Source organism: Haliotis rufescens, unplaced genomic scaffold (assembly GCF_023055435.1).
Source record: "Haliotis rufescens isolate VD_foot unplaced genomic scaffold, xgHalRufe1.0.p SCAF_3, whole genome shotgun sequence".
NCBI classification, from domain to species: domain Eukaryota; kingdom Metazoa; phylum Mollusca; class Gastropoda; order Lepetellida; family Haliotidae; genus Haliotis; species Haliotis rufescens.
Window position 1 is genome coordinate 51,028,765 of NW_025964001.1, and position 13,383 is coordinate 51,042,147.

Genomic DNA, 13,383 nt, shown 5'->3' on the forward strand with positions numbered 1-13,383 from the left:
ATCTATAGAACGAAATCAAGGAAATTGTTCATTATTGAATACCAAAAATATAGATAAATGTTAACATGTTGTTTGTTTGTTGTTTAACGCAGCACTCATCAGTATTCCAGCTACATGACGATGGTCTGCAAATAATCGAATCTGGACCAGACAATGCAGTGATTGATATCGTGAGCATTGATCTACCGAATTGGGATACGATGACATGCATCAACCAAGTCAGCGAGCCTGATCACTCGATCCCGTTAGTCGCCTCTTACGATAAGCATTGTCGCTTTTTTATGGCAAGCATGGGTTGCTGAAGACCTTTTCTAACCAGGATCGTTCACGGGTCTTTTGTAATAATTGAAGTATTTGATACAGATCTATTGTATGAACCCCCGGTCATTGTTTGGTTTTAACAAAAACGTTGTGACAGGATTGGTAGGAAAAATGTTTGCATTCAGTTTCCGTGTTTGTGCCAATTCACGATTCGAAGCACATGCTGTTGTATATTATTAGGATATCATAAATGCGATACTGCCATAATTTGTCTCTTTCAATATAATATCGCATATTCATTTCTCTTGACCAAATTAATATATTTGTGTTACAATGTCAATATTCACACAAACACAGCTGTTGCGAGCGTGGCTGACAATGGGTTATGGGAGTGACATGTTCAAGAGCTGCGGTTATGAAATACTTTAGTGCATAACAGCGGTCACTCTAGCTTTCAGCACTCGTCACTGACCATCAAAATACTCTTGACTTCAGCCACACTGCGCCATTCACGAGGCGACCCTTGTGGAGGCATGCGTGCATAATTAATTTTGCCGTTTAATGAACAAAATCAGTTTTGCTAATCAGCAACAGTTGGCGGGAATTTGTGTAGCTTGACCACATTGACCACTTGGTGTCGCTTTCTAATACTGCACGTGCGCCACGTGCTCTTATTGTCTCCGCAATGACTGACCGCTCTTGACTATAGGCGCTCACTGATCCATAAAGTCAGGACCGGCTCATGCAACAGCTTGGGCCAATTGGACGAACTGACCGCAGTCCGAACAATAATTGAAATAGCACAGAAACTGTCCACGCAGAAAATTAACCCGTTTTCACATGCACGCCGTTTTCTCTTTCCTCACTCCCTTCTCAACGTTTATAAATAATTGTTTTTTAGTCCCTATGCTTTGAAGAACCAGGTGTCACTGAAATTAAAACTATTAGAAATATGAACTCTTTTGAAGAAAGACGTAATGGTGTTGTGTAATGATTATTAGATTTTTCTGAAAATGTATTACAGTCTGAAACATGTAATAACTGGAATCCAATAATTTGAAAGTCTAATGTTATTCCTATTTCAAAAGATCCCTGCATTTTTCTTGCTTTTGATGTATGGCTCTAATCCCGTTTCAACATTGAGGCCTGTATAACGAGGCTTTTCAAATGGCAAAGAAATTCGAGAATATATACTAGACATATCCGTAATCTAATCACGAATATAAGGATATGGTGCTATTTGTCAAATAAAAAATAAAATAATAACAACAACAACAACAACAATAATAATAATAATAATAATAATAATAATAATAATAATAATAATAATAATAATAAAAAGGTGACAATTTCGTAAATGTCAATATCCCATTAACTGGTGGGATACTAGTATATTGGATATGAATTTTAAGTTGTGAGACTTTGAAGAATTATGGTTCCCTTCAGACATACTTGGTATGACGCTAATATCCAATGACGCCTGGTTAATTCATCGTCAACATATAAATGTGCGTGTGTGGCATTGCGAAAAACGGAAAGGTGAAATTATAAGTGAATGAAAGTGTAAGCAGCTTGTAAGTTGGGCTACTACTACTACTACTACAACTACTGGGACGAGTCCAAATTTACTACCCGGGTACCAACCCCACTATTACCCGACCCTACCCGGGTACCCGCTGTTGGTCTCAAGACATAGGTACAAATGTCCGATTGAGAATAGTTTGACCGTAGCCGTGGCAAAAGGTATTTAGATATAAAACGTTCTGGTCATGCATACACTGACGTTGACTGGAGTTTTATGTCTATTCAAACATAGAAAGTCAGAAGGAATGCGTGCATAGTCAGACAGAAATGCGATTATTAGTCCCTTATAGTGTAACAGTGGATGTTCTGGATAATTTGTGCCATTAAACAATATATCACGTGACTAACCACGTGTCCGGGTAGTCCAGTGGGTATCCGGGCTCTACTCAAGAACCACCCGACCCGAGTACCCGAGTTACCCGTCCCAGCCCTAGTAGAAGTATTCGTAGTATTATGAGTTTTAGTAGTTCTAGTAGTAGTAGTAGTAGTAGTAGTAGTAGTAGTAGTTGTAGTAGTGTCGATCTTGGGCCCTTGGTAGGCTTTATTGAGTCAATTTTATTTAATCGTTTAAATAGATTAAAATTTATTATGCATTATATGTTCTTCTGTCGTGATGACATGGTGTGAACGTTTACGTACCCGCAATGTTAATAAAACATAATTTAGTTTTTATGAATGATCTATATTGAAAGTACACAACCTTTGGTGAATACTTTTCACACTTTTATCACACATATGCATGTTAAAAGTAATCCTTTTGATGCATCATGGAATAAGAGAAATGCCCTTATCAAGAACTGAGTACTCTAAGTAACGCAGCATTGAAACCCTACCAGCTGCAACATGATGTAGGATTGTAGGGTTGTTGTGTAGTCGTGCGATCATGTGCCCTTGTTGATATTTCAATAATAGGTCATGGTGAATCAAGTCTAGACACTGTAAATGTTCTAGAAGTCTATGGTCATATTTTTACATTATCACTAAAAAACAAGTAAACCGTCTACCCTTAAATATTCCTATTTGCCCTTATATGTCGACGTTCTTCACCCCAAGGTTCCCAGACTAACGAGGTTACACTGAACAATCATCGGTTACACTAATATCATTATTGCTGGTAGTTATTTGCTCAAATATCTAAACTATGTGGAACGCTGTTAATAAACGCCATGGATATAGGTTAAACAAACTGAATACTGCAATCGATTTCCAAAATATATAGACATGGGCTTTTTATTTCTTCTGCTTGAAGAATATTACAAACGATGTCAACAATGACAAAGTAGACACAATTTATCCGTCAACTTCTAAGTAATGCCTGTCAAACAATTGATGTCAACAATGATCATGACATCTTGACAGCATGTTCAATGTTGACGCATCTTTTTAAAGAATACTGCTTTAAATGCCGAAGAAAAGGATGTGTTTGTAAGATATGTCGCGCCGAATCATGGCTTCAAGTCATTTGGCACTATATAATTCTCTCAAAAAGTGTTCCTAATTTTTTTTAAAGCTGTTCCATTTAGTGCAATTACACCTTAAACATTTTAAGAATGACATAATAATTATGATTATTATTACCCTCGTGTGTTTTCGTATCGTCAATATTAATGGTTAGGAATATAAAATAGACTGGCATAATACAATTGTTTCTATTTACAAATGACAAATGAAACAAGTGGAATAACAGATTGATCGGATAGGACAGCGAAAAGAATGTAACCCGTCTCAGACGGAAAAGACGAGGGCTTCTATTGCGGCGGGTGACTGATTCGTGGAGTTTTCAGCGGGCAACGAAAAATGCCATATGTTAGTACCAAGCTTGAATGATTGTCTGTTTGTTGTTCAACGGAACTCAGCAATATTCCCGCTATATGACGGCGGTATGTAAATAATCGAATCTGAACCATACAATCCGGTGATTGACATCATGAGCATCAAACAACGTAACTAAGATACGATGACTTGCAATCAACCAAGTCACAGAGCCTGACCAACCGATCCACTTAGTCGCCTCTTACGACAAGCGTAGGGTGCTGGGCGCTTGTGTTCTTACCCGACATCCCTACGGGTCTGAGTGGGAATGAGCTGACACGCGGTATGACGTGCTGTTTGATGGGGGCATAACAATAACTGTTGATCTTTATGTTTACGGTTAGAATCGGGATACAACGCGACCATAGAACCGTTTGAATGAACGAGCGTGGGACGTTTTTTTCTTCCAGGTTTTCAGAATACAATAAGTCTATCAGACTTAAAAAAACAAGATGCTGAAGAAAAAGTCATTTCAAGTGCACCCCCGAAGCACCGTAAAACCAAGGGCTATCCACACAACGTTAATCAAAACTCATGTACAGGGCACTTTACCAAACTATATCTAAAAATAACCGTTATTCATCAGTTTATTGATAATACACGCCAGTAGCTAAATTATTCACCCATAAAGTAAGAAAGTTGCAATTTCACAGCAGGCTTTGAACGGAGCAATTACCACAAGCCAGGATTTGATTTAGATAGAGACTCCTTACATCGACATGGGAATCTAACTCTTTCCTTCTTTCCTATTATACAATATCGCAGACACTGTAACGAGTACTGTCGGTAATGTAGGCTCCTTTTAGCGACATAGGAATCCTATTATGCATCTCTGTACTGCAATAAAAGGTCACAGACAGTGTTACGAGTTTATCCATTGATTATTTTTCCTTAATGACGCAACAGCCTACTCGTTTGAACCCCATGGAGTGACTTAGTCATTCAGATGCGTAGGGGGCAATTTATCACTCAAACTCCGATATTATCATTTTGTCGGAAATTCCTGTATTTGTTATTGATTAATGGCCGTTTTGCGGTCTTTCAGCGTAGAATTGCACTCGGGAGATACCAAGTGAAGTGGTAGTTCGGTGCTTATATTTACGGAGGATTTTGTGTTATCGTTTAGTATTCATTGCAGACATTTATATGTCGTATCGTTTGCCTTTGAATTTTATTTTCTTCTGTTTTGATTTTACAGAAATTTCATATTACGTTTTTTGTTTGTTGTTGACCGCTACTCGTCATTATTCCTTCTATATGACGCCGGTCTGAATATAATCGAGTCTGGACCATACAATCCAGTGGTTGACATCATGAGCATCGATCTAAGCAATTGGGATACGATGACAACCGGGTAGAATCCATCTTCAGCAACTCATGCTTGCTGTGAAATGCGACTATGCTTGTCTTAAGAAGCGACTGACGGGACCGGTTGGTCAGGCTCCCTGACTTAGATGATGCATGTCATCATATCCCAATTGCGTGGATCGCTGTTCATGTTGTCAATCACTGTATTGTCTGGTCCAGACTCGATTATTGACAGACCATCGACAAATAGTTGGAATATTGCTGAGTGCGGCGTTAAATAACAAACAAAACAAAAATACTTTAATTTGTTTTGACTGAATTGGTTTTCTCGTTGGTTTTCTTTCAAAGAAATTCACGAGCATTGATGAAGGGATACCTAAGTAATCTAACGCGCCGCGATTCACTATCCAGACTTGGTCACTTACTTATGTAGCAGCCACTGATCGTCGGTTTGAATCCCTGATCCTGATCCAGTTTGGACAGTAACATACGCGTGCTCATGGGTTTCACCTGAGTGATAACTTCTACCGCCTGCGCCACTTTGGGATTTGCTACACCCCCCCCACCCCCCCATACACACACACAGTGGCGTTAAACCACACTCACACTCTCACACACGCATCAATTATTATTGTTTTTGTCGACATTACGCCCGTCGGTGGTGAATTTGTTACTCGAAGTCAGTTAAGCCGATCACACGAAGAGCTGGGTTAATATTACATGTATTTCAGACTGACTGTCACCGGTATGCGGGCAGAGTACAGGTGATGCCACACACTCTGGTGATAGCGTCAAAGATAATAGTCAGTCTCAGCCGATAACGGCACCAGCCACGTGTGTTTCAGACACACTGACATACGGTGTGTCACGTGACACAACATGCACCCAACACGGCCTTCCCCTTGGCAGGATTTCACAGGATCTCACAAAACCCACGAAACGCGTGCTTATTGCTTTTTAGTCAGCAAATATGAGAAGGAATTACTTTGCATGTGCTGATATTGACAACGGGTAATATATTACCAACAATATTAGGAACTATTTTGTTCAGTTAATGAAATATTTATTTCAATTGTTTCGATTAATTAGGCAATGTTTTAATAGTCTGACTTTATCATTTGTATCATTGTCCGATACTTTAAAAGTTTAATAAAGACGAAGTATTTAATTTAAAAAAAGAAGTGAATGAGTGAGTTGGGGTAAAGGCCGCGTTGAACAGTATTGCAGTTATATCACACTGTATGTCAGCTTGATGTGGGAGGAAAGTGATGCAGGTCTCAGACGTTTGCCACTTTGTGAAACCCACGAGCTCGAGTATGGTGGTGACAAACATAGAGACATAATCAGGGCGAACCGGGATTCGAACCAACAGTTACAGGTTTCTGGCGTGTCCAAGGGGCGCAACTCTACACAGCTAATTCTGGCGCCTTGGACGACTGGGCCACCCGTGCCCCCTTTAAACAGAAGCATTGTGATGAAGAATATAGACTATATTTGTGACACATGGCAGTTATACGAACATTGGTTCCATCTTAACAAAGGTAAGTGAGTCCTATTATTTTCAAATTAGATATAGGTACCTCAATACATTATCATTGTCGTCACCCGTGAAGATCCGGGTTAGAACAGGTCTTCAGCTACCCATGCTTGCCATAAAAGGCGACTTTGCTTGTCGGGATCGGGTGGTCAGGCTCGCTGACTTGGTTGATGGATGTCATCCTTTAAACATTGCGTAGATTGATGCTCATGATGTCAATCACTGGATTGTCTGGTCCAGACTCGATTATTTACAGACCCCCGTCATATAGCTGGAATAGCTGCTGCGTTAAACAACAAACAATTATTTTTTTATTATTACGCGTATATTGCGTATGGTAAAATTGCCAGACATGCGAACTTACTTTGTGCAAATTGTGTTAATGGTGGGTACTACCGGTAGTAGGGCAGGTCCTGCTTATAAAGGGCCCCCCACACTGACGCAGCGCGCGAGCGGCGCGCCCGCGTCAAAAAATCACAACAGTGCTATTTCAATGAACTGCCCATGCTCACGCGGCGTGATTTTCGAATCGCTCAAAAAGCGATTTTTAACGCGTGACGCCCCGACGCATTGGGGGATCCCCTAGTTGTGATGTCACTTCCTTTCACAAAACACAACACGTGGTTGAGGACAGTTTTATTAATTGCTAACAAAATAGACAGAAAATGCCAAACAAAAACATTGACGAGGAGAAATTAATAATTGAAATTAAGAAATACCCTTTTCTGTATAATGTGGATTTACCCCACTACAAAGACAATGAAATGGCATTAAATGCCTGGAAATCAATCAGTTCGACATTTGAGGGTTCAAGTGGTAAGTATTCGTATCATTATTATCAAAATACATTTAACGAAGAAATACTGGATACAATTTCTCTATACACCTGGTTAACGTTCATTCAGCTGACCCCTTTCTGACGGCAGCATATTGCCATGGAACCTCCCCAGCTGGAGAGTTGAAATACTGGCAGAACTTGTCACGAATCTGGACAGCAGAAGAGGCTGCATGGGTACCGATCCCACCGATGTCTGCTAGTCCTTGTCTGTTTGCTTCTGCAACGGGTGCACATTCCCGTGTTTGTGCTGAAGGAAGTTATGAAGGACACACGTAGCCAATATGACCCTCCTTACACTCTCTACCTTGAGGTTGTTTCTCCTCTGGTAGATTCTCCATCTACTGGCAAGGATGCCAAAGGCATTTTCAACGACTCTGCGACTGCGTGATAATCGATAGTTAAAGATGCGCTTAGATTCCGACAAATGCCTTCCTGGATATGGCCTCTTAATGTTCTTGGACAGATATATTCAAGAAGCCGAGTGAGTAAATTATACCTCTACATATCAATCTCATTCACAATATCAATCATCATTTCATCAAACAAAATAACATTCACAATTCATACAGTTACTTGTTCGTAAGATATTAGGATAACATGATGATTGTGTTAATTCCAGCACACAGAGTAACCTGACTTTGTCCGACCAAGAGGAAGAGGAACTTATGTCATCTACCTCCCGATCACGAGATACAAGTCAGGAAATGTCTGAATCGGAAAACGATAGAGATGTCACCCCTATTGCACAACCAACATCCGCTGTACGTATTCCAAAGAAGCCTATCAAACGCATGCGCAAACAGGAAGAAATTGATCCTGTCGGAGTTGCAATGTTTGACTATCTAAAACGAGACGAAGCCATGGCTGCTAAATCAAGCCCAGAAAATGCGAATGATGAAGATGAGTTATTTCTTCGATCACCAGTCCAAGCACTAAAGCGCCTACCAACTAGTACCAACGATTCTAGTCATGGTTAATGATCTGGAGCAAATAAAAAACTGTTAAATAAAATTGGATCTGTGATATATTGATATCCTTCACGAATGGTCAAAGGCATAAACCATAATTTTTCCTTTAACGCGCTGCTTCAGTATGGGCGGTAAAGCAGCGCGTTATTGTGGAGAAAAAACGCGTTGTCGCGCTGCGCCGCTCGCGCGCTGCGTCAGTGTGGGGGAGCCTTACCCCTTTCTCTAACACCTTCAGTGATGACTGGTTTTCAGTGATCTTCCGTGTAATGTTCACCGCTGTTTTAGCCTTGAACGCCCAATGGAATCTGTCTCGGCAGATATTCCAAACTGGTTATTCGCTGTTGTTAGCGTTTTATATTTACAGGTATTAAAACCTTGTCGTTTAAGTTGTTTTCTAAAAAACATACCAATGGTGCTATAATATACATTGGATGAAGTTTATAAGACACTTTGTCTGATTAATAATTTACGTATTACACTTAAAATAAGAGAAAAAGACTTGCGTGCTAATGTGTTTGTCGCCTTGCACCAAGTCCCAGACAGGCTGATAGAGATGACTCTGACTGACTGACTGATATAGAAGATTTAACGTGCGCTTTCCGACTGTAGCGTATTTCGCACACGGGCCTGGCCAGACCATTTAGTGTATTCCGAAAAGGGTGAAAGTGGTGTGTGCAACCCAAGAGGGGGCTTTTAGGGGTTGCTTAATTATATTGAATTTTTGGAATTTTTAAATTTGGATTAATGCCGAGGACGGTGGAGGAGGGAACTAAGGGAACCGGGTGAGGTGGGTGTTTGTATGTTTTTTGGATTTTGGATTGGTAGATTAATTAGGTTTTAGATTATTATCATCTTTATTCCTCCATAGGAGAGTTACATGCAATTCATTACGGTTATACAGATATTAACAAGAGAAATAACAAGATTAGGTTAAGGGTCAGGATATAGTGTCAAACACAGTTGGTGTATGTTCTGGATCACAGTTCTTGCAAACAGCTCATTGTCTTCTTCACTCGCTTGTACAGGAGGTGTGCATGACAACAGACTGCACACTAGGTCAACGTCACACATGGAGTGTAAGGTAACACTCAATTCAACTGGACAACAGTTGACAATTTCACACCACATACGATCCCTGATGAATTCTGATGCTCTGCAGTGGCATATCATATGGACCAGAAGATCATTATAACCTTTGTCACAACGTTCGCAGTGACCATGTACTTTGCCTGGCCGCCAGAGTGCGCACATGTCCACAACAAATTTGCAGGAGTCTTTTAGTAAGGGCCAATGCTTAGCAACTTTCCATGCTCTGTGAGGTTTGATTTTGTTGTGTATTTTTGAAAAATGGTGTAGGTCCGGGTCTGTTTGTAGACGCTGTTGCCACTCCGAGTCATGATGTTCTTCGATTTGCTTCTTGACCTTTTTTAATTCCAGAGTGATGGTTTGCAAAACTGCCCTGTGTCCATGAATGCTGTTAGATGCTCAAACATGTTGTACTTCTGTAGAATCTGAACAATGTTTGATACAAAGCCACGAGACCTTTTGGAACATCCATTTCTTAGCAGGAATAAGCGTGTGGTGAACAATGTTCTGCTGAGGTAGTGTGTTGGGTTATTACACAGTTGTCCCAGAAACAGCAACTTTTTAGCATCGATGTAAGATTCAATTGGATAGAATCCTATCAGAGCGTTACAGATATCTGTTCGCGTTGTTTTAGGTAGGCCTTGAACAAGTTTTACAGAGAATCTCTGAGCACGTTCTAGAGCAATTAATTCCGTTTTCTTTAAATCTGACCAGAGCTCGCATCCAAACATAGATTTGGGTAAGGACACCATTTTTAACAATTTCGAACTTGTCAGCGGATTGAGGCCTTTACAGTCACAACCTAGTCGCCGAAGGGCCATGGTGCTTGCTTTCAATTTGGAACAGGCATTTATGGTTCTGTCCCAAGAATTCATATTGTGATCCAGTTCTATTCCAACATGTTTGGCACAAGGTACCTCGGGTATATCTTTGCCGTATAGTGAAAGATGACAAGGGCTCATTGATTTAGAACTTGAGAATGTCATTACACTACTTTTGGCTGCTGAGAATGAAAATCGCCATTCTGCACTATATGTTTCACATATCTGGATCATTTCTTGTAGGTATGATGTGATGGGACTAATGAGAGTACTATCGTCAGCCTGAGTTGGTGAGGTAACATGCAAATCCATGACCATAGCTCCTTTGTGAGATGATGACAGTTCACTAAGGAGAGCGTTGATATAGACCAAATACAGTTTGGCAGACAAAACACTGCCTTGTCTGACACCTCTGTCCAATTTGAACCAGTAAGATTTGGTATTGTTTACGGAGACACAACTCGTCATTCCACTGTACATGTTGTTAAACAGTTTCCATAATGCTTGGTTTATGCCAAGATGATGTAGTTTCCAGAGAAGTCCAGAGTGCCACACCGTGTCAAAGGCCTTAGCACTGTCTAAAAAGACCACTTTGACATTATCTTCTCTTTCTAGATAAGGGTGTACAGTTTCCTGGATTAGAAAAGAAGCGTGGGAGGATGAAAGGCCCTTTTGAAATACGCACTGCTGTGAGTCTGGAAATGACTTGGAGTTATAAATATCAGGTAGTCTTTTGCTAACTACAGTTTCAAATAACTTAAAGATAACAGGCAATAGAGTAACTCCTCGATAGGAGTCTGGTGACGTTTTTGGTTTTCCGGCACCTTTATAAATTGGAATAACAGTCCCACTTTTCCATGACTTTGGCATGTAACCAGATATTATGATTCTGTTAAACAGAATCGATAGGTAAAAGTATAACTGGTTTCCACCGTGCTTTAAATGTTCATATTGAAGCGCGTCAAGACCAGCAGCTTTATTTGTCTTTAATGACTGACATAGTATTCGGATTTCATTCGTGGAGGTCAAAAGTTTGGATACGTCTGGGTATTCTCTATCTGCTTCCTGTTTTAAGAACTGAACATCCTCTTCAATTGTGTGTGTTCTTTGGTTTCGGGTTGTTTGCAGTGGGGGCAGTTGCCTGTGGTGTGTCTTTTAAGATTTTTTAGGTGGTTATTTAGGTTAGTGTGTCCTGTTTGGAGTTTTGTAATTAATCTGTAAATTTTTTTTTAGGGGTGTAGGATTTTAGGTTTGGCTAGTGGTTTTCTGAGCACTTTTTTGATTTGGCTATTTGAGTTTTGATATTGATTATGCCATTTTTGGGTTATTTTTTGTTTGTTTACACTTTTAATTTCTGATTTTGAGATGGGTAGGTTTAGGCTTATTTCTGGTATTTTGAGAGATAATTTAGCTGCTTTATCGGCGCTTTCGTTGCCGTAAATTCCTACGTGGGCGGGGATCAACAAGAAGGTTATTTGTTTGCCTGCTTTTGTTAGGTCGTTTGAGCTTTTAAGTATTTGGTTTATTAATTTAGGTCGTTTTTTGGTATTTTTGTTTTGGAGGGCTTGTAGTCCACTAAGGGAGTCGGTGAGAATTAGGATTTTATTGTTGTTTTTAGATTGTTGGTTATGCAGGGCTGAGGCCATGCCCATAAGTTCGGCCGTGAATATAGATTGGTTGTTAGGGAGTCGGTAAGATTGTGTGGATATAACTGGTTGTGTGGTATGGACTCCGAAGCCTGTGTGGTTGGAGATCGGGTCTGAAGATCCGTCAGTGTATATGTGACACCAATTTGGCCAATTTTCGTGTATGTATGCGAGTGTGGTGGTTTTAGCTATGTTTGGGTCGGTTTGTTTATTTATTTGGTTTGCTAGCGTTGTGTCTATTTTGGGTATTTTGAGTTAAGGGGTGAAGATATTTGATTTTTTGCAGTTTTGTTTAAGATTTTGAGTTTGGTGTTCATTGAGGTAGTTAGTTATTCTTTGGGATATTGGGGTGAGTAAGGGGTGTTTGCGAGCTAGAGCTTGGTTTCTTGGGCTAATGTTTTGGTTAATTAAGTTTTGGATGAGAGGGTTTGTTTGGGACGCGGCCCAGAAATTAAGGATTAGATGTTCCCTGCGTAGATTTAGTGGCATTTCCCCTGTAAGTGCCTGAAGTGAGGTGTAGGAGGTGCCATGTTGGGTGCGTGTAATTAGTTTAAGGGCTTGGTATTGTATTGAGTCAAGTTTTTTAGATAGAAAGTTGTTTAGGGTATTGTATATGGCGCAGCCGTAGTCTAGTTTTGATCTAATTAGTGCTGTATAGAGTGAGAGGAGGGTATCTTTGGAGGCTCCCCAGTTAGAGCCGGTGAGACATCTTAGTGTGTTAAGGTCTTTGCTGCATCTAGTTTTTAGGTTTTGGACGTGAGCCTCCCAGGTGAGGTGTTGATCGAAAATGAGTCCTAAGAATTTGTTTTTTTTTAGGAATTTGATTGTTTGGTTGTTTAGCTGGAGGATTGGGAAGGCAGGTTTCATGTTTTTATGTTTGAATACTACTCCTGTTGTTTTATCTGAGTTAAGGGAGAAGCCCCATTTGTCTGCTCATTGTTGTATTTCATTTAGAGATTTTTGGATTAAGTTTTCTACCATTTTAATGCTTTTAGTGCAGATCCATAGGGCTCCGTCATCCGCGAATTTTGAAGTGTTTAGTTTAGGGGATAAGCCCTCGAATAGATCGTATGAGATGACTCATATGGCAGACCTACATGTACTCTGACGGTGTCACACGCTTCTACAACCTATGCTGGGTAATTGCCTATGGGGGTGGGGGGGGGGGGGGGGGTGGGGGGGGGGGGGGGGTGGGGGGGTGTAATTCATATGTACATATACGACTTTTGTCATGTAACATGTGCGCCGGTGTCGCGTGGTTTCCACAAACACTGTCCTTAACAGAGGTGTGTCCGCGTGTACCGACACTGTTGATGTTATGTAACACATGCCATAACGTCAATACAATTTTGAAAGTATTGCACGTCGTATATTGTTGCGGTGTCTTCAATATGGTGACACGAATTGGGCCTAACTGCATTTGGTTGTTTTGCACAATATGTATTAAAATAGAATGGATGAATGATTGAATTGTTGGTTATCAAATTTACGCCTTACTCTCATACATATGAGTTATACAATT

At 40.3% G+C, this 13,383-nt stretch overlaps 1 protein-coding gene across 1 annotated transcript in view; it reads left to right on the top strand.

The window, feature by feature from the left end:
• LOC125384398 overlaps positions 1 to 8,317 on the top strand; it is a 39,192-nt gene extending 30,875 nt beyond the window's left edge. Inside the window, exon 4 of the mRNA XM_048403450.1 lies at positions 7,960 to 8,317. Coding sequence (XP_048259407.1) covers positions 7,960 to 8,317 — 358 coding nt within the window. The remainder of the gene's footprint in view (positions 1 to 7,959) is intronic.
• Positions 8,318 to 13,383: the final 5,066 nt, after the last annotated feature.